The 22072-nt window shown below is 39.7% G+C and overlaps 1 protein-coding gene across 1 annotated transcript; it reads right to left on the bottom strand.

Moving 5' to 3' along the window:
* Positions 1–1570: 1570 nt before the first annotated feature.
* LOC142519632 (uncharacterized) lies at positions 1571–2334 on the bottom strand. Its single transcript, XM_075622669.1, has 3 exons — positions 2098–2334; positions 1957–2035; positions 1571–1770 (listed from the first exon to the last, which is right to left on the bottom strand). The coding sequence occupies exons 1-3, from the start codon at positions 2332–2334 to the stop codon at positions 1571–1573; spliced, it is 516 nt and encodes a 171-aa protein (XP_075478784.1).
* Between the last annotated feature and the right edge of the window lie 19738 nt (positions 2335–22072).

Raw genomic sequence — 22072 nt, 5'->3', positions numbered from 1 at the left:
TTAACTCTCGGCCTTTCAGCGCCGCAGCGCTTGATCTTCGCATATTAGCGCTGCAGCGCTTCCTTATTAGTGCCTAGGCGCTTTCTTCTCGGCACCTTAGCGCTGCGGCACTTATAGTGTAGCGCCTAGGCGCTATTCTTGCGCAAATTTTGTCCAATTGAGTCCTTTCCACGCCTCGTTTCAACTCGTACCTACATAAAAAAAACATATAAATCACTGTCTAATCTTCACATGCCAAATTAAATAAACTAAAAAACGTAAAAGCAATTATACTACGGAAAATAAAATAACTAAGGCATTAAAAGAAACTGGTTGGGTTGCCTCCCAACAAGCGCTTGGTTTAACGTCGTCAGCCCGACTGTCACTGCACTGTTCAAGGTGGTTCGTGAGAACTTTTAGATGCCTTGATTTCCATCCTTTGACCTTCAACATCCATTTTCAATTTTCTTTGTTTCAAGTCGATGATAGCTCCAGCAGTAGCCAAGAATGGTCGTCCTAGAATGATAGGAACATTCTTACTGTTCTCCACGTCCAGTACCACGAAATATGCTGGAAGCCTCAATTTATCAATTTTAGGTTCAACATCTTCTACACAACCCAATGGCACCTTCACCGATTTATCTGCCAGCTGCAAGATTAATTCTGTGGGTTTGATCCCGCTCAGTCCAAGTTTCTCATAAAGAGAACTTGGCATTATATTCACACTTGCTCCTGAATCACATATAGTTTTTTCCACCAATTGACCCCCTATTTCACATGGTACAACAAATTCACCGGGATCTAGCAGCTTCTGAGGAAGATTTTTTCGTGTTCCTTCTGGAAATTTCACTTCCCCCTGACCTGCATAATCAATATTAGTGTGTAGGTTCTTGAGATCGTCAAGAACTTTTTTCTTTTGAAATTCCGCTTGTAATTGTAAAAATCTATGGGGGTGGGGAAGTAAAGAAATATCAATGCATTGATTTGAATCATACCTCTCATTTTTCTTACCTCGGACTCTTTTGGTTAGAGTTGGCTTTTCATCCCGGATAGGTGTGAGTTTAACTTCTTTCTCTTATCTACTTACCACACCAATCTCCTCGTGCTGTATAAAAACGGCATTCACTTCTCTCAGATTTGGGTCTGCAATCTTTTGAACTGCGCTTGACGGTTGAGACGTTAGTTGCTTCGTTATCTGCCCCACTTGCGACTCAAGGATTTTCCAGGAAGCACCAATATTCGCCATGTGTGTCTCAAGGTTATCAAGTCTAGACTCAGCCCTAGCCATTCTCTTGCCAGATTCAGGAACAAATGTTCCAACCAAATCCTCAAATGATGGCTTCCCTTCCCCATTTGATGTGTTGAACCCCGGTGGAGGATTCAATACATTCTTATTATTTGCGTAAGAAAAATTTTCATGGTTTCGCAACCCAGGATGATAAGTATTAGGGGGATGGTTACCTCGATAACCTCCATAGCCTCCAAAATTCTTGTTGATGATATATTGAACTTCTTCAGGAAATTTTGATTCTTCAACAACAACCGATGGTCCCTCAGTGTTTGATGTACTCACTTTATTCATAGTCGCTATCTATGTAGTCAATGTTGATACTTGCGCAGTGAGTGATGTGATAGGATCCACAGCATAAACTCCAGCTGTATTCTTTATTCTTGATCTCTTAGACGGCCATTGGTAGCTATTAATAGTCATCTGATCAAGCAAGTCATAGGCTTGAGCAGGAGACTTGGCAAAAATCGTGCCATCTGCCGCAGCATCCACTGTGTCCGTGTCTGACCATTCAACCCGTTATAGAAAAGCTCAATTTGTACCCAGTCTTCAAAACCATGGTTCGGGCACTTTCTCAACAATTTCTTGTATCTTTCCCATGCCTCGTACAGTTGTTCAAAATCAGTCTGCCTGAAAGTGCTAATCTTAATCTTCAACTGTGCAGACTTTGCAGGGGGAAAGTATTATGCCAGAAATTTTGTCGCCAACTCCTGCCATGTCGTGATACTTCCCAAGGGAAGCGATTGAAGCCATCCTCTTGCTTGGTCCCTGAGAGAAAACAGAAACAAACGCAATCTAATAATATCATCATGAACATTATTGATTTTTACCGTATCCGTTATCTCCAAGAAAGTCCTCAAATAAACGTGAGGATCAGCAGTGGCAGTTCCTGCAAATTGGTTCTGTTGAACCATATTTATCAGTGCAGGTTTCAACTCAAAATTGTTGGCATTTATAGTCCCTCGAACAATGCCAGAATAATGTGCATTGATCACCGGTCTGAACTGATCTCTAATAGGTATAGCCTCTGGCATGTTATGTTTGTCATTCTCTCTGTGTTCAGCCATTGCTAGGATCTTTTCTCTTTTTGCTTTTCTCAATCTTCTCGCAGTTCTTTCGATTTTCGGATAAAAAATAAGAATATCAGGATTTTGCGATCTTAGCATGCACTGTCAAGCAGAAAAAAATGAAAAACTCAATCAATATAAAATAAAATAAAAAGCTCTAAATTAAAATCTAGATCAATTGATAACAATACTGATATAAATTCAAATTTTGACACTCCCCGGCAACGGCGCCAAAAACTTGTTGCGTGTTTTCTTGATTGCTCGCAAGCGCACGACGTCAAGTTATAGTAAAATGAATTTTTTGAGTACGAGTGTCGATCCCACGAGGAGTATGTATATAAACGTATATCAATGTTTGTAATTAGAATAGTCCCGACTTTATTTAGAAAAATCAAAAGAAGTTTGGTTTATTCAAATGAAGTAATTGAAGACAAAGAAATAATCTAATTACCGAGTTGAGAAATAAACGTGAGAGAAAATATCTAGAGAAATGATTTCACTAAGTTTACACGATAATTATTCCCAGTTAAATTTATATTTATGAATTTCAATTATTTAATGGCCAAGAACACTTAATTATTTTATTCATCTTTCCCAAGTGACGAATAAACTGTATCATTTGAACCTCGATTCAAACATTCCTAATAAGAATCTAGCTTTAATTGATAAATGCAAACAATGTTCTTGTCTAAGCCTCGCTAAAGTTATATGCCTTCCGAACGATATAAACATCCAACGATGTGTCTCTAATGATCTATAATCCTAGTTCATCTCCCGAATTGTAGAATTAATCAGATAACACAAAATTTATGGCCAGTAAATTGCAGTCAAATCAATACAAAGAAACACAATTAAACGAGAAGGAATTCAATCATATAAAGAACCGAGTCAAATTATTGTATCCACAAATTACATCATCATCTAGAATAAAAAATTAGTTCATGATGAAATCCAAATAAAAACAACGCATGTTCAAAGATTTAGACATCGAAACAATAGAAAATCAAGATGAAGGAATCAGATATCAAATTGGAAGTGGCGTCTCCGTCCCCAGATCCGTCGTTCTGCGTCTTTTTGGTCGTTCTTCGCACTCCGGATCTTCGTCTCTTGTTCGTGCTTGCTCTCTCCCTCTCTTTTCTCTCTAAAAACGGCGTCCCTTAAATCTGAACCCTTGTTTTCTTTTTATTCCCTCCGTCGGGGCCTTGAGTCGAAGCCCATTTAATCTTGTTTTGCCGCCATTGGCACCGCGGCGCTGAGTAAGTTGCGCCTAGGTGCCCGTGCTTTGCTCCTGTAGGCGCCGCGGCGCTTGTTGTTAGCGCCTAGGCGCTTGTTGTTCGGCAATGAGGCGCCGCGGCGCTTCTTGGGCAGCGCCTAGGCGCTTGTCCTTCGCACAAATGAGCGCTGCGGCGCTTATTGTGGTGCTGCGGCGCTTGTATATCGCAGTTTCACGCTCAAAAATACCTCTGAATTGCTCTAAACCATCAACTAGTTTTTTATCCCCTGCACAACACAAAAACAACAAAAACAGGCGTAATTCTGTTCGAAACCAACATAGATCAAATGGATTAACATATAAATTAAGTGCAATTCTTGCACTTATCAGCGTGCTTGACTTGGGACAATTTTGGGATGGGTGACCCCCTGGGAAGTTTCCTAGGGTACGTGTGAGTGAGGACATAAGCACGCTGAAAAGACTCGTCTTGGTACAGTGAGGACAGTCGTCGAATCTGGTGCATTTCAGTTAGTATCAGAGCGGTGTTCTTGTTAAAGGTCACGCCTACTGCCAGTTGCGAGAATCTCACGAAGTCACACCTCAGGTCTGTAAGTTTTAAAGCTTTAAATTATTTCATGTGTTGAGTATCCAGTCATGATTTCAGCATGTGCATATTTAAATTCAAAATTTCGTGCATCTTATGACATTGGTAGTATATTCGTGCATGTTGGGTTTACGTGTTGGGTAAATTTTGGAACAGTATGCCTCCTAGACGTATGGTTAACCGTGTAGAAAGGGAGGAGGACAGAGAGGCTCGAGATGAAGAGAGGGTCACTCCCCCTCGCTCACCTCCTGATATGTAGGAACAGATGCTTGCAGGTATGACTCAGTTCTTCGCACAGTTTGCATGGAACCAGGATGCAGTGGACACAGGGGCGAGGCCCAGACCAAAGGCTGTGTATGATAGGTTCAGGAGGATGGACCCAAAGGAGTTTTTGGGGACCACTGATCCGATGATAGCCGAGGGATGGATTAAATCCATCGAGGTGATTTTTGCATTTATGGAGCTGCAAGATGCAGATAGGGTCAGGTGTGCCACATTCCTTCTGACAGGGGACGCCAGGCTTGTGGTGGGAAAGTGCATCAGTGTCAGTGAACTTGCAAACACTAACGTGGAATGGGTTTAAGGAGGTATTCTACTCCAAGTACTTCACTGAGGAAGTACGATCCAGACTGACCAGGGAATTCATGACGCTGCGACAGGGAGACAGCAGTGTTGCAGAGTTGGTTAGGAAGTTTGAAATGGGGTGTCACTTTTGTATCCCTGATAGCTAATGATGCCCGGGGGAAGCTGAGGCACTTTATTGATGGGTTGTGGCCGATCTTGCGCCGTGATGTGAGGGTTGCTGGTCTGACTACTTATGCCGTTGCAGTATCTAGAGCCTTGGCGGCAGAGCAGGACCAAAAGGACATTGAGAACGACAGGCAGGGCAAAAGGCCCTATCAGGCATCGCAGCAACAGCATCAGCAGTGACCCCAGTTTAAGAGATCTTTCCAGGGTCATCAAGGGAAGAAGCCATTTCAGGGACCGCCGAAAGGCAAGGGTCATATCCCTCAGCAGAAGGCTCCATAGAAGCCCGGTTATTACCCAGTGTGCCCGAAGTGTCACCGCCAACATCCAGGGCAGTGTTTATATGGATCAGGCAAATTTTTCAAATGCGGAGCAAGTGACCACATGTTAAAGTATTGCCCACAGTGGAGGCAACCGACCTAGGGAAGAGTGTTCACTATGCATGCTCAGGAGGCGAACCCAAACACGACATTATTGACCGGTAACTCATTTAATTAAGCACCGTATTATTTTGCCATGCATGTTTGAATTGGATTTTGGGATTATTAGTGCATTAGTTAGTATTTTGGTGACTCGTGTAGAGATTCTCTATTATGCATGAGGTTAAGGTTAGAATTTTGGTATGTAAGTTTTGTGTGTTGTGCTAACCCCTCTCGGGGAATATTTTCATAAAGAGAGTAACCACGAAGGCCCAGATAGATTCAGGGGCCACTCACTATTTTATTTGGAGACGTTCGCTAATCATTTGGACGTCAAGTCCATTGGGCTCGACGTGAGTTATTCAGTGACAGTCCCATCAGGGGAAGAGCTATCAGCTACTAGCGTGGTCAGAGACATCAATTTTGAACTGCAGGACCACCTAGTGTACGCCGATCTAATTATGTTTCTGACGCCAGAATTTGATATTATCTTGGGAATAGACTGGCTGACGAAGAATAGATTCCTTATTGATTTTCAGAAAAGGTCAGTATTGGTTAGACCATTGGGCATGGAGCAGTTTCTTTTTGAACCGGATAGATGGAGAAGTTTATCTCGCATGATCTCTTGCATACAGGCACGGAGACTTATTCACAAGGGATGTCAAGCTTTCTTGGCCGGTATTATTTCCGCACCTGATTTGCCCACTCCATCTATATCTGATGTACCAGTGGTTAGAGATTTCCCTGACGTTTTTCCTGATGACGTCACAGGCCTTTCACCAGAGAGAGAGAGGTGGAGTTCGCTATTGATCTTGTGCCAGGCATTGTGCCAATCTCTAAGGCATCGTACCGACTAACTCCAGCTGAGATGTTAGAGCTCAAGCAACAGATTCAGAAGCTTCTTGACAAAGAATTCATTCGCCCTAATTTCTCACCATGGGGCGCACCAGTGCTCTTTGTAAAGAAGAAAGATGGGAGCATGAAGCTGTGTATCGATTACCGAGAACTGAACAAGGTAAAGATCAAGAATAAATACCCACTTCCAAGGATCGAGGACTTGTTTGATCAGTTGCAGGGAGCTACAGTGTTCTCTAAAATAGACCTTCGATCATGGTATCATCAACTGAAAGTAAAAGATGCAGATGTTCATAAGATGGCTTTCAGAACCAGATATGAGCATTATGAGTTCATAGTGATACTGTTTGGACTGACGAATGCTCCAGCAATATTTATGGACTTGATGAATCGAGTTTTTCAGCCATACCTAGACCAGTTCGTCATAGTATTCATTGACGACATTCTTATTTACTCGAAGAGCCATGAGGAGCACAGTCAGCATTTGGGTACAGTTTTTCAGGTCTTGCAGAGTCGCAAGTTGTTTGCAAAATTCAGTAAGTGTGAATTCTGGTTGGAGAAGGTAGCGTTTTTGAGTCATGTAATTTCTAGCAGTGGCATTGAGGAGGATCCAGCTAAGGTAGCAGCAGTTAAGGAATGGGTTGAGCCGATGAATGCGTCAGAGATCCGCAGTTTCCTAGGCTTAGCATGCTATTACAGGAAATATATTCAAGGATTTTCTTCGATTGCAGTGCCACTCACCCCATTGACCAAGAAGAATGCTAAATTCATTTGGAGTGACGAGGGTCAGAAGAGCTTCAATACTTTGAAGAAAGCTCTTATTTCAGCGCCAGTGTTAGACATGCCAGTCGGGCAAGGTAATTTTGTGCTATACACCGATGCATCTAATCTTGGTTTGGACATAGTGTTGATGCAGCACGGTCGGGTTATACCTTATGCCTCCAGACACTTGAAGGTGCATGAGAAGAACTACCCGACTCATGATCTTGAGTTAGCCGATGTCGTCTTTGCATTGTAGATACGGAGACATTATTTGTATGGCGAGAAATGCCAGATATCTCTTCATTCAAAGATTCAGAGATTTGGGTTAGAGGTTTATCCTAAGGGCAGAGCTCCTAAGCTGTCTAATCTGACAGTCCACTCTTATTTGTTTGACCGAATCCGTAGAGGTCAGCCTTCAGATGAGCAGTTGCAGAAATGGCGACTGAAGGATGAAGCCAAGGGCAGTGTACTCTACACAGTGTCTGATGGTATTGTAAAATATAGAGGAAGGATGTAGGTGTCCTAGTGTTGATTCGATTAGAGAGGATATTCTGACAGAGGCATATGCATCTCCGTATTCCATTCATCTAGGAGGTACCAAGATGTACAAGGATTTGCAGATCCTGTATTGGTGGCCAGGTATGAAGCGAGACATTCGCCGATTTGTGTCTGAATGTCTCACTTGTCAGCATGTGAAGGAAGAGCATCAGAGGCCAGCAGGGATGCTTAAGCCACTCCCTATCCCCAAGTGGAAGTGGGAAAATATCAGCATGGAATTCGTTGTTGGTTTGCCGAGGTCAGTCAGAGGATCCAATGCTATTTGGGTTATAGTGGATCGACTTACTAAGTCGGCACACTTCTTGCCAGTGAAGATGACTTTCTTCATGACGCAGTATGCGGAGTTCTATATCAGGGAGATAGTTCGATTGCACGGGATCCCAGTTTCTATTGTGTTTGACAGGGACCCGAGGTTCACATCGTCCTTTTGGAAGAGTTTGCACACAGCCATGGGGAAGAAGTTGCTATTCAGTACAGCTTTCCACCCTCAAACAGATGGCCAGTCTGAGCGAGTGATTCAGATTTTGGAAGATTTGTTGCGAGCATGTGTGATCGATTTCCATGGGAATTGGGAATCTTAGCTACCTCTAGTGGAGTTTACCTACAACAACAGTTTTCAATCGTCTATAGGTATGGCTCCTTACGAGGTACTGTATGGAAGGAAGTTCAGATCGCCGATTAATTGGGATGAAGTCGGTGAGAGATCAGAACTTGGTCCAGAGATTGTTCAGCAAACTGCAGATGTGGTGGTCAAAATCTGAGACAGGATGAAGACCACCCAGAGTCGTCAAAAGAGTTATGATGACAAGAGGAGGAGAGATCTGAGTTTGCCGTAGGTGATCACGTTTTTGTAAAGGTAGCACCTATGAAGGGTGTTATGAGATTTGGGAAGAGAGGCAAGCTTAGTCCGAGATTTATTGGACCATTTGAGATTCTTGACAGAGTTGGGACACTAGCTTATCGTGTAGCCCTACCACCGAATCTGGCCGGTGTACACAATGTGTTCCACGTCTCGATGCCGAGGAAGTACCTAGCAAATCCTTCGCATATTTTGAGTTTTGAGCCGTTGCAGTTGGCTCCAGATCTGTCATATGAGGAAGACCTGTCCAAATCCTAGACCGACAGGAACGGAGATTTTGGAACAAAGTAACTAAGCTGGTCAAGGTCCAGTGACAGAATCAATCAGTGGAGGAGGCCACTTGGGAGACCGAGGCAAATATGAGAATTCGCTACCCGGAGTTGTTCGGTAAAACTTAATTTCGAGCACGAAATTTATATAAGTGGGGGAGGAACTATAGAGCCAATTTCAGTACGCGTAAAACCCGTGTATTTATTTAAATTGTTAAATCATTTAATTAAGTTTAAAATGATTTGAGAGATGCATGATTTATTTAAATGTATTATTTAAATTATTTATGTTTATGTGATGCACGTTAAAATGTTTCTTGAGTTTCATAGTTTCAGACGATTATTCGATACTGGATCGAGGAAAAGAGACCGACGACGATTTTTGACGATTTTAAAATGTGGTATTTTATTTTAAGTTACAAAGGGGCATTTTAAATGAATTATTAGTTTTTAGCATTTTCAATCCAAAATTTATTTAGTTGGTGATTTAGGGATTTAAAACCTTTAAAATTTATCAAGGTTGTGTTTTAAATTTCAATTTGGGATTTGTTAGTAAAGTATAGGTGGGTTAGCATTTTATTAGTATGTTAATTATTTAATTAAGCAATTTATTCCCCCTAATTAACCCAAACGCACGCGCACACACACACACTCACACACAAAAATACACGACACACAACACACACACATTTTTCATTTTCAGTTTCAGATTTTTGAAGAGAAAATTAGGGTTCTTAGAACAAGAGTGCAGCCGCCCCTCCCTCTTCAGTTTTCCAGCATATTTTAGTTGAGTTTTCTTTAAGAAAATCATTCCACGTTCATCCCGGATCAACCCTCACACTGTTCCTGCTTCGGTATCGTCGGTTCGGTAATTTCAATTATCAAAGGCATGTATAATCTATTGTTTCTGCATCGATCTCGTTATATTATATGTTGTGATGTTTATTATGCGTGAAAATCCATGTATGTTGTGAAAAGTTTAAGCAAAAACATTTGGAATGATTTTTGGATCAAAATTTTTAGATCTAAGAATGTGTCTGCTGTCATTTCGTGTGCTGTGGATTTTCGGTTGCTTATCTTGAAAAATGTTCAACATATAAAACGTAGAACATTTTAATACCTTCGATTTGACAGTAAATTCGTAATTTGTGGACAAGAAACGAGTGAGTTATGATTGTTTTTCGGGACTGCTCAAACTGTGATTTTATAAAAATGTGTTCTTGACATGTTCTTGAGTTTCTTGTGTTGCAAGCTTCGTTGGAAATCGCCGAGTGTTCCTTGCTGTGTTTAGGAGTGTCCAATGGCGGTGATCATGTGGATTTTGGGGTGTTGTCTCAGGTTGGTGAGGTTGTGCATGCATTAGAATCACAGGGAGACAGCAGTGTTGCAGAGTTTGTTATGAAGTTTGATTGGGGAACAGTTGATCTATGTTTTAAGCAAGGTCCGCACCTTCTATTGTTTGGGGAAATTCATACTTCTTGACAAGATTTGTTTCGGGGTTGAGTCGGTGGTTAACATGTTGTTTATCACGGTCAAGTCCCGAGCATTTCCAGAAGGTCATAAGTTAGTACATCAATGGGTGATGCATTCGATAGGCATGATTAAATTGTGGAAGTTAAGGTTCATGATAGCGCGTTAGCATGTGCAGCAAGTACTCGAGCGAGATCCAACGAATCCCGCAACGCCATGTGATACGAATCTGACCGGGTGTTACGTGCTAATGGTTGAAAGGAGATTTAAGATGCGTTGTTGCCTCGGACTTTCAAGCTTGATTGTGATTAAAGATGATGAATCAAGCATATTCAAGCAAGTGGTGGAGTTCAACAAAGAATATACCGAAGGACCTATGACAAGGGGACGTATCAAGAAGTTTAAAGAAGCACTTCAAGGATTCATGGTGAACTACCAAGGAAGTTCAACAAATGGGGTGTCTAAATTAGAGGAGTTTGGGGAACATGGACACAACAATGAAATGTTTGGAATGTTATTCAAGTGTTAAAAGACCATGAGGACAGCAGCAAGCGCGCACCCGCGCCAGAAGCAGCGATAAAAATATTTTGAGGAGTTTCTCTCAAATTTGTAAGGCATTTTTGCTTTGTTCTTCACAAAATCAAACTTATCAAAGATTGTATCTTTGTGGCGTTTGTCGATTGTTTTTCGCACGAATTGTCAAAACAAGTTCTTTGAAGGTTCGTTTGAAATTCGATTGTTATCATCATTGATATTTGTTGCTAAGTGTTAATCGCTTAAAGGTGAATATCACAAATCTTTGCTTGTTTCAAAAGATCGGGACAACACAATCGATCCTTGTTCGATATTGAATTGAGGGCGCGATTCTAATAATCGTGTTTGCTTTCATTCGTACGAAGATTCGCATCATTTGGTATCAGAGCTTTTGGTTCTCTTTGATTCAAGTAAGTTATCGTTGCTATTTTCAGATCTGTATAAAATTTCGTTTTGTTCTCAGATCTGTTATCCTTTCGTTGCTATTTTCAGATCTGTCTAAAAATAAAAAAAAAATCCATTCTGTTATCAGATCTGTGTTATCCTTTTGTTTCTATTTTCAGATTTGTTTAAAACTTCGATTCTATTTTCAGATCCGTGTTATCCTTTGTATTGTTGTAAGATCTGCGTTATTCTAGTGTTCTTTTTTTTGTGCAGTCCAAGTGAGACAGTTGCGAGTGTCCACGAGTTGAATCTTGTTAGTTTGATATACAAGTACAAAGCTTGAGCACATCTTAGAGAGAACTATCAAATTCGAGTGAAAACACTTGAGTGCGAGCGTTATTTCTTTGGAGTGACCGGTGAGTATTTTGTAGTGAGTAAAAAAAAAAAAAGTGGAGTCGAGTGAATTTTCATTGGAGTGACCGGTGAGGATTCGTGGTGAGGAAACTTTATATTTTATTGTTTTATACTAACTTTTTTCTTGCAGGTATAATGATTGACGAACGTCAATTTCAAACCATGTTAGGAGGGTTGGATAGAATATGGGAGAAGGAGTTTAAGCCTCTACGAAAAAATATAGGAGGTGCGAAGAAGAGGAAATTCATGATAGGCAATATGATGAGGATAGGCGACTTAGAAGATTTGGAGGGAATAGATCATTGTATTTGCAAAGTGATGATGATAGGGGATGTGAGGAGAGTAGTGGGTATAGCAACCGGGGAGAGAAAATCATTGCTAGGCCAAAGAATGAGTCGAGAGTTGAAGCTAGCAAATATGAATATCAAGGTACAAGTAAAAACTCAAATTCTAGTACTTGTGATATTATATGTTGTTGGTGTTTAGAAATTGGTCATGATATCAATCAATGTCCACGTGATAAGGTGACCAAAGTAGAATCATCTGTTGAGCCTGAATCTGATGTTGTTGCTGAACCTGAATATGAAGTTGAGGTTGGGGAGATTGAGGATGATAATACTACATTGGTTCTTGACACGAGTGTTGAGCATTATATGGTAGGAGGTGAATTGATAGATGATGGTACTTCACTGGTTGATGATACGAGTACTGTTAAACAAAACCTTGTGGACAGTGAATCATTGAGTGATGAAGAAGTTTCTATTTTGTCTACTATGGGAGAGGAGAGTAGGCAAGGAGAAGTTATTTTACATAAATTCGTTGAGCAACGAAATACTTCATTTGTTAAATTAAATCCAATTGTTGTTCTTGAGAATCAATTGAAATTCCTTGAATTGAGTGAAAAAGAAAATAAATTGGCCGAAAGAAAGAGAGAACAAAAGAGTGAGATGGACATAGAAAAGAAAGAAGAGAGAAAAGAAAAAGAAAGAGAGGCCAAAGGAGAAGAAAAAGAAAAGAAAAATAAATTAAAGGCCCAAAAGAGTCAAAAGAGTGAGATGGAGAGATGTTTATTTTTGCATAAACCCTTTCATGTACCGTTGTACAAAGTGGTTTATTGTCATTGTGATGATATAGCCGGTTCAATTCCCGAGCATTATTAATTCTCCTTTGCAGGATTTCGATGAAGACATGATGAGGAGACGAGCAAATGAGAAAGGTGTAAAAATGCAATGGGATGATCCATTTGATGTTGAGAACACTCACCGTGAGGTAAGGTTAGTTGCCAACGCAACAACCATGAGGTATGACTTTTGTCCTTATCTTACTTCGTTGTTGTGTTGTATTCAAGCATTTGGTGAGATAGTTGAGAGTGGGATGTCTAAAAGGTCTAATTGTGAATTAACCTTTGTGCCTAGAAGTCATAGATTTGAGAATGATGACATATTGAATAGATCAAATTTAAATGTTAGTGATTGTGATTTTTCAAGAGTTGTCAAATTGATGAGTTTTAGTCATGACAATGAATTGTATGCAATATGTTCAAATCTTTGTGAAGAGTTAAATGTTTACATGGGTAGTACATCTAGTATGTTCTATTTGCATGATTCATACTTGTTTGATGATGGCGTTGGAAAGAGCATGAATGAATATCAGAATTTTTATGTTCTTAATGAATACAATTTTAAGGAGAATAAATTCTTCATTCTTTATTCATTGCATGAGTTACGTACTAGTGATGCTTATAGTGGTGATTTTATCTTTGATAAAATGCATGATTATACGTGTTGGTTGCATATGAAGAGGTATGTTGAGTGGGATTGTGAAACATGCATTGCATATAAGAGATTGACATTTTGGCTAGATTCTTATATCGTGCATGAACTATGTCTTATTCCTAGTGAGCTATGGTCGTACACGTGTATGGATTTCATTTGTGTGTTAACTAGGTCTAAGAAGGGGAGAAACCTTATTTTTGTGATACTTAATGGTATTTTATCATTTGGTGTCATTTATTATTTGGTATGTGGCAAAGTTGATGAGTTTATAGGAAAGGCAACGGGGATGTTGGGATTTCCAGTGCAAAAGGAGCGAGCAAACAATAGCACCTACAAATTTGAACCTGAAGGTAAGCATGTTGGTCATATAAATTTTGTTATTACTAACTTGCTTCGTTTTTGCGTAGGTAGATAAGATTTGAGGACAAATCTTTTTGAAGAAGGGGAGTATGATACGAATCTGACCGGGTGTTACGTGCTAATGGTTGAAAGGAGATTTAAGATGCGTTGTTGCCTCGGACTTTCAAGCTTGATTGTGATTAAAGATGATGAATCAAGCATATTCAAGCAAGTGGTGGAGTTCAACAAAGAATATACCGAAGGACCTATAACGATGGGACGTATCAAGAAGTTTAAAGAAGCACTTCAAGGATTCATGGTGAACTACCAAGGAAGTTCAACAAATGGGGTGTCTAAATTAGAGGAGTTTGGGGAACATGGACACAACAATGGAAGTGTTTGGAATGTTATTCAAGTGTTAAAAGACCATGAGGACAGCAGCAAGCGCGCACCCGCGCCAGAAGCAGCGCAGCCGCGCGCACGAACCAGGAACAGGCGCGCCACCGCGCCACAATTGGCGCCACCGCGTGCACCCATGCGCGCGCCACCGCGCGTAAACCCGCGCCACCGCGCGCCTTGGCCGAACTTCGCACGCACCCCGCTCGTGATCTCGTGCTATCGCGCGACCTTCCGTGTAGAATTTGTTCACAACTTTCTTTATGACTTTTTACACTACTTTTCTTGTATTTTATTGTATTTATATGCATTGTATCAACCAAAAACGTGATAATTCAGATTGATAAAAATATTTTGAGGAGTTTATCTCAAATTTGCAAGGCATTTTTGCTTTGTTCTTCACAAAATCAAACTTATCAAAGATTGTATCTTTGTGGCGTTTGTCGATTGTTTTTCGCACGGATTGTCAAAACAAGTTCTTTGAAGGTTCGTTTGAAATTCGATTGTTATCATCGTTGATATTTGTTGCTAAGTGTTAGTCGCTTAGAGGTGAATATCACAAATCTTTGCTTATTTCAAAAGATCGGGACAACACAATCGATCATTGTTCGATATTGAATTGAGGGCGCGATTCTAATAATCGTGTTAGCTTTCATTCGTACGAGGATTCGTATCACCATGTAAGTATGTTCGACGTGCAAAAAGAAAATATTTTTAAGTTTTTGAGGTATGCTAAATGTCTTGTGATAAAATTATGAAAGAGTTTGGAAGTTGGTGAACGTGGCCGAAGACCTCTCCACCCCGGTAAAGCATGACCTAGTTTAGATTAGGATTGAAAAGCGATAAAGCATGATCAGGGACCAATCTACCCGTTAAAGCATGAATGGGGATCTCATGTATGTGGTAGTGGACTTTCCCTGCCAGCCCAATACTGTGGTTTAGTCTGATCAAGCACTTTTATGTATGGGTCACTTGCTTGAAATATATCTCTACGCAAAATGATGAAGTTTATGTATGTTCAAGTATGTATGAAGCAAGCATGTTTATGAAAAGTTTTATGATGATGGCACGTCTACGTTTATGATACTACTATCAAGTTTCAAGTATGTTTATGCTATTACGTTCAAGTTTCAACTATGTAAGCCATACTTTAAAGATGCATGTGATTTTATTATGTAGTACTTGTTACTTCCAGTTTATACATGTTGAGTCTTTAGACTCACTAGACTTGATCGATGCAGGATGAGGATGATTTTGAGGAGAAAAGGGGTGAGAACCAATTAGCCGGCTTGGACTGCGCAGGGGGCTAAACCCGAGGACCGCCTATGTTTTAAGATTTTATGCATAACGATTTTTAATACTCTGATTTCATGAAGTGGTTTATGTTGTTTAAACGATTATTACTTTTGGTAAATTTTGTTTTGGTTGTTTTATTGCAAATGTTTTAGACGAGCAAGCTATTTAATGCAAAATTAAAACTTTATTTTGTATTTAAGAAAATTTTTATTTTTCCGCAAATTTTAAGTAGTTTAAAAGTACGGTACGTTACAACAGAGCATACTTAAAGTTTTAAGAAATTTTAAACACAGGCTCTGATACCACTTGTTGGTCCCACGTGCGGAACTTGAGATAATAGATATGAAAATAAAGAATAAATTGGACACCGAGATTTACGTGAAAAACCCATAAAAATTATTAGTGTAAAAACCTTGGATAAGATGAAAAGAATTCAACTATAATATTTTACGGTGTACAACCACTTAATGTATTTTTAAAGATAACACACACTCTCTTGATATAGGAGAACAAATACCTTATAAATATTATAAAACTAAGCACTCAAATGTTATAAGATGAGAGAGAGCTCGATGAAGGGATAATCTGAAATGAGGGGCTTATAGAGCTCCGTGTCCGTGTGAAAACGCATATAAAACGTATCATCCGTCTGAAAATTCTGTTGCAGCTAATCACCTCATTTAATTATTCAGCTTTGCTGACTGCTGTCGCCAAATACCTTATTAACTTTTTCGACACTTAAAATGTAACGCCCGAAAACCTGAACACACTAACAACATGCATACATGAAAATTATTTGAAAAGTTATTTAAATGAGTGATCTAGAAGCATGTTTAAATATCTGCATGGTTTAATGATTACTTAACCGAATGCTATGAATGTAAACTTTACACAGTCGAATACGCGATGCACGGCAGAATGCGAGAGAACTGATGACGATTTTGATAAAGTTTCTACTTTTAGAAAGTTATAAATAGAAACTCTAAATTTAGTAAGTCGAAAATAGAAAAGCGACAATCTATTTATAATTAGGGACGAACTTAATCGATAACGAACTTTTGCTAGAAAATAGTAGTTTTGGCCGTGCGATACTAGAAACTAGTGGCACCATTTATTTTTAAATATTGTTGGGACTTTGTGGTGGATTAATTATGGGATTAATCAATTTCTTAATGGGCCTAGATTAATAAAGATTTAATTAAATAATTAGGACTCTTAACTACACCTAAAGCCCAATTAGCAAACTAATAACTTAATTAAATAAAACCTAGCCTACACCACCCCAAAAACAAAAGCCACTTTCACCTTCAGCGCGCGCACACACACACACACACACACACACACGGACTCTAGGTGGCCGTGAGTTTCATAGCAACAGAGGAAAAGCTTTGCGTCCCGTTCGTCTTTCGTTGCGCCATCTCTCATATCTCTTAAGAATAAAGGAACAAGACATGTTTTCAAACCTTTCTTTATGCACCATTCAATCCATAATAATGCATGAATATTAATTTGTGTGAAAAACTTGTAAGGATTATGGTTTTAAGTTTCCTACATGTGTATCTCATGTTTTCATAAAGGATTATTAACGTTTTGGAGATTGTTGAAGGATGGATGCAAACCAAGATATCTAAGAGTCAAACTAAATGCTTAAGAGTAAGTTTATAAGGGACAATGGCCATAGGGATCGCCTCTATAGCAGCACCACCTACAGGTGAATACCATGAGGGCCGAGAGGTGGGAAGTCAGGTGGCCTTGGGTCCCTATAGCCAAGGGGGCTGCATGGGGCCCTAGCCATGGTATGGCGGTTTGGTTTAGGGTCTTAGGAAGGGCTGGGAGATGTTCAGACAGTTCCTGGACTAGTGGGCAAAGTGCTGCAACCGAATTTCTAGAAATTGCCTTTGTTGTCTTGTTTGGGGTGTGTGGTTATGTGGGCTAAGAGGTTGGTTTAAGGGGTTGTCCAGTGGCTAGGGACCTGCCTTAGGGTCCTGGTGAGAGTCTAGTGCGAGCCAAAATTCGAGTCAAGTGTAGCCACAACCGCTGGAGCATTTGTTCCTCGGCTGCACGCGAAGAACCACTCGGCGGGCCGTTATTGTGAGGGGTTTGGAGCCTTGAGCGTCTGGTTTTTGTCTCAAAGGGTCTGATCATGGTCTTGTTTAGGGTCTAAGGAAGGGATATAGGGCCTGGTTTGAGGTCGTTTCGAGCCATGGTCCGTTCAGGGTTGTAAATTGCCCGAACATGTCAAAAAAAGGGTGAATTTTCAGCCTAGGTTAAAATTTTAAATCTAGTTCGGTTTTGGCTTGGGCTTGGGGACTTCCAGCCGCTTAAATTGTGTCTTAGGATGTTAATAAAGGTCTGGTCTTGGGTTGGTTCGAGTCGGAAGGGTAGTTTGGTAATTTATTTAACCGAAAACACGAAACGATGGTAAACGAGCCAACCGGGAAGCGAATTGAGTCGTTTTTAAAACGTATGTCCTAAGATTGAATTTCCAGTAAGCTACTGGATATTTTTGGGTGTTTTCAAAGTTAAAATTTAGTCAGTCAAAGTTTAAGGTCGTCCGGGTACGTATAATGTTAAATCGTGAGCAGTCGGTTTGAGGAAAGTCAAGGGCGGTTTGCAACTTCCTAAAAAAATTTCACATCATGTAAAATGTAATTTTTTGAAGTTTTAAAGTATATGCATGATATATGCCATTTTTAGAAGTTTTAACGTATTTGCACATATATGTTATTTTTAGCAATCTTGATGTATACGAATGATATGAGCCATTTTTTGAAATTTTAAATACTATGGAAAGTTATGATTGTTTTATGACATGATAAAGTAAAGAAAAATATTTTTGAGTAATGTGAATTGATCGTGACGTAAAAGTAATAAGGGATCCGTTGAAAACGGGAACGGTGAACTTGCAATGTCAAAGGGAGATAACCGTCGAAAACGGGGTGGAAATCTCAATGATAATGGATCCATTGATAAAGTGAACGGTGAAGTTATTTTTATGATAGTCGATGGAATCGTCGAAGAAGTGAACATTAAACCCGGCGGCCTAGTACTATGGTTTATAGATTTATCAATCGAATAAATGTTGTCACTTTCGAGAATCGTACTTCACTTAAAAATGATGATTTTAAATAGAAAATGTTCATATCTACACATGATTTCAAAATTTGCATATTTTGAAGGTTCATGTTTGCATGAAAGAGACTATTTTTAGTAAAAGTAATTTTTATGCATGTTATTGTATATGTATGTACTTGTTATATTAGGTTTGAGCATGTTGAGTCATTGGACTCACTAGGTTTGAATTGTTGCAGGTGATGATGATGTTGAGTCGTGAGGTGTGGACTATTGAATCATCCAGGAGGCGCTAGTGCATATCCGAGGACCTAGAAATTCCGCATATGTTAAAGATTTTGATGACTTTATGAATTATTGCTTTTATTTACAGAATGCTAGAATTTATTGAGTTGAATTTTAAACTTTTATTTCTTTATTTACTTATTCCGCATGAAAGGTTTTGGATATTATGGAATTCATTTATTGGATTATTTATGATAGTTTATTTATGATGAATCAATTATGCATGGTCTAGAAAAAAGCTAGAGTAAACTAAATGAATTTAGAAGTAGGATAAACCATCAACCAAACCCGGTATTTATAGTGTAGATAATACACTATTTTGGCGAAACCTTGGGGTCAACGCCCTAGTCCAGGGGCCGGTCCCCCTAACTTCGAGTGAGTCACTGCCCTAGGAGATACTCTTGCACAGAGACATATATTTGCTTTATCCGTTGTTGGGAGATCAACTACTGGGACCAAACTCAGGGGATTTAGACAAGTCCCTTTCAAGAATCATCAGTCTCATGTGCTGGTGATATAGGGTTGAAGGGTCGCCTTGACATAAGTACAAACAATGCAAATCACCCCATATATGGGGGGATCCAGATTTCCATAAAAGAGTCAGGAGTTACATTGAACCTTTTCCCCCAAATTGACATGCCTCCAGCCTTAGTAAGATCTTTCGTTGACTTCAGATGCACACCCGAATTCTCTCGAGGAGCTCGACCCTCAACCTTCAGCAGGTGAGCTTCGAGCTGACCAAGCTCTCCCTGAAATCAGACCCCTTAAGCTTATTGGGCCTAAATATATTGGGTCCAAGCTTATTGGGCCTGACCGAACACAACCCAGGATCACAAGTTTGCCCTCAAAACTTTCTAACTTGATTAAAAAGAACACGTGGGGGGATAAGAAATTAGTTTGAGTGTCGGTCAATAAACCGAAAGACTTAAACGGCAAAATGACCACCTCATCCCTCCCATCTTGAATTTCAAATTTCTAGGCTAATGGGACACGCATAGTCGTTCCGTATTCCGAGGCGATTCCAGACCGCCAGATTGCTTGCAGATGAAATATTAGATTTCCTTCAAGTTTTCCTACAATCAGGGGATCACCTCTTCTCATTTTACTTTTTCTGATCCTAAATTTCAGCTTGACGCTACGACTTCTAGCTTCTTTTCTCCCCTCTATTCCGGTAAATCTGATATTTTGTCTCTTAGGTCTTAAATTTTTGTTGCCTTGCCTCCCTCAGTTCCCATGTCACAGTCCACTCCAGGTAGTATTGCTTCTGGCCTCCAAGTCAGCGAAGAACTCGCCATCTTGGAGGATGTCAAATATCCTCATCGTGGTGGATCCATTTATAGGTTGGATAATCATGAATGCACAACCCAACCAGAATAAAAGACCCCCACTGTGGACACCTCCACATCAATCACCAAATAGGTCCTCATTAAAACCCGTTGAGGCCTTCCTCGTCCCTAAGATTCAAGACGAGAGATCGTTCATTGTCCCCAAGACCGAGAAGAATAAGGCACCCATGAGTGGGGTCGAGTAGAAGAAGGGCAAGAAGATGGACCAGACTGATGAGGTTCTGATCTCCTCTTTCAGCTCTGAAACTGGACTCGAGGGAGAGGAAGGGGGATCCCCTCCCCGGCTATCCCAAATTACCCATTGTTATGGGTATTCCGTAGACTTTCTAGGTAGAGGCCCAAATAACATGGCATCTTGGATGTTGTACGAGTTGACTTCCTTTTGGCCTCAAAACTTCTAATTATTTTTTGTATTGCAGGCTATAATACTCGGGGACGTGGTGGCTCACTAGGTGAACTCAATGCTCCATATGAGTTGGCACAACGTAGATGAGCTTAAGGGCTCTCTTCCAAGTTCAATCGGCTGCCAACAGGGCCAATAGGTCTTTCACCGGGAGCTTAATGAGGCTAAGGCTCGCGCTGTACAGGAACTCTAACAACATATACCCATTATATATGTCAATATAATGCAATTAAATCGACAAAAATGAATTAAATTTGGGTGATTAAAAACATGGATTTCAGCAGCTTAGTTATTCAACAGTATATAGAATTTCGGACCCGAATACGCCAAGATCAGAGCTTAAACTAGTAGCTGGAGGTCTTGTGGTAGTGCAGAGACTGGAACTTTGTAGGAAGAGTCGCCAGAAACACAATTGGAAGGCTGGAAATACATGGAAACATAGTGAACTATCAACCACCTTATCACGATTCTACAACCAATAAACGATTTTCGGCTTGTCAGCCTGGCTTTCAACCTTAAATCGACCTCCAACCCACATTTCAAAATCAACTGATACATCCATACTATACTACGATGTCTGAGAACAAAGAGTTGTAAGATTACGTAGTTAAAACAACGATTCAAACATTGATTTTTTTCTTAACAGGAACACATCAGGATGCTTCGAGATTACGCTTCTTCTCATGCACTACAAGAAAAATGATTTTCTGCAGCACGTAATCAACAGCGTGCCTTAAAAGCACGCTGCAATATTACTTTTAACGGTGTGCACCTATATGTGCGCTGTTAATATTGTTGCACTTGACAGAAATAACGGCGTGCATTTAAAGTACGCTGCAGATAGTAATATCCGCATCATGTATTTATGTGTGTTGTTAATAAATTATATAAACGACAGCGTGCAATAATATGTGAGCTGTTAATAACCTGTGTAATTTTCGCAGCACACAATAAAGGCACGCCGTAAATAGTATTATTAACAGCTTGCATGTTTATGTGTGTTGTTAATAATAAATCATTTAAAAAAATCGTGTATAGACATTAACGACATACCTTAATTGCATGCCGTCAATATTATTATTCACGGCACGCATATTAGCACGCTGAGAAAAATAGGAGCCCAATTATTTAGAAAAATTTTAAATTAGCAACGGTTTTTAAAAAAATGTCATTATATGTAGTGACGGTTTTGGTAGAACCGTCGCTAAATTTAAATTTAGTGACGGTTCAAATTATTTTCTCCACACCACTTCACAACACTTAAACTTTTTCTCTCTTACACGATTTTAATTTCGATTTAGTGTACGTTTTTTCGTTTCAATTTTTGCTTAATTTTTAAGTGTTAATTAAGATAATGAGTATTGTTAGCATAGTCAGATTGTAAATTTTTAAAAAAATTTATTAAATTATAAAAGTATTTTTTTAACAAAAATATGAACGACGAATTATGATATACCGTCGCTAAACTTAGCGACACTCGTTAAAAGTATAGCGACGGTTATTTAGCGATAGTTTTTGAACCATCGCTAATTGTTGAAATTTTAGATGGAATATTAACGGTGTACATTGAACGCTGCGGATAATTATATTAACGACGTGCATATGCACGCCGCGGATAATAATATTAACAGCGTGCACATTACGCCGCAGATAATCTTGAACTTTCAACAGCTTGCAGTTGTGCAGCGTGCAATGTGCGCCTCGAAAAGAGAATTTGCGCGCTGCAAAAAATCATTTT

Source organism: Primulina tabacum, chromosome 11 (genome assembly GCF_025594145.1).
Source record: "Primulina tabacum isolate GXHZ01 chromosome 11, ASM2559414v2, whole genome shotgun sequence".
In the NCBI taxonomy this organism is placed as follows: Eukaryota; Viridiplantae; Streptophyta; class Magnoliopsida; order Lamiales; family Gesneriaceae; genus Primulina; species Primulina tabacum.
Note: the sequence above shows the minus strand (reverse complement) of the source record. Positions and strands in the feature narration are given on the sequence as shown.

Excerpts from the sequence above, each read along its gene's own strand:
- LOC142519632 (XM_075622669.1), bottom strand. The coding sequence starts at position 2,334 with ATGGCTGAACACAGAGAGAATGACAAACATAACATGCCAGAGGCTATA. Across the intron at positions 2,036-2,097 it reads TCTTGGAGATAACGGATACG|GGACCAAGCAAGAGGATGGC; the intron begins GTAAAAATCAAT and ends GTTTTCTCTCAG. Across the intron at positions 1,771-1,956 it reads AGTTGGCGACAAAATTTCTG|ACACGGACACAGTGGATGCT; the intron begins GCATAATACTTT and ends TTGAATGGTCAG.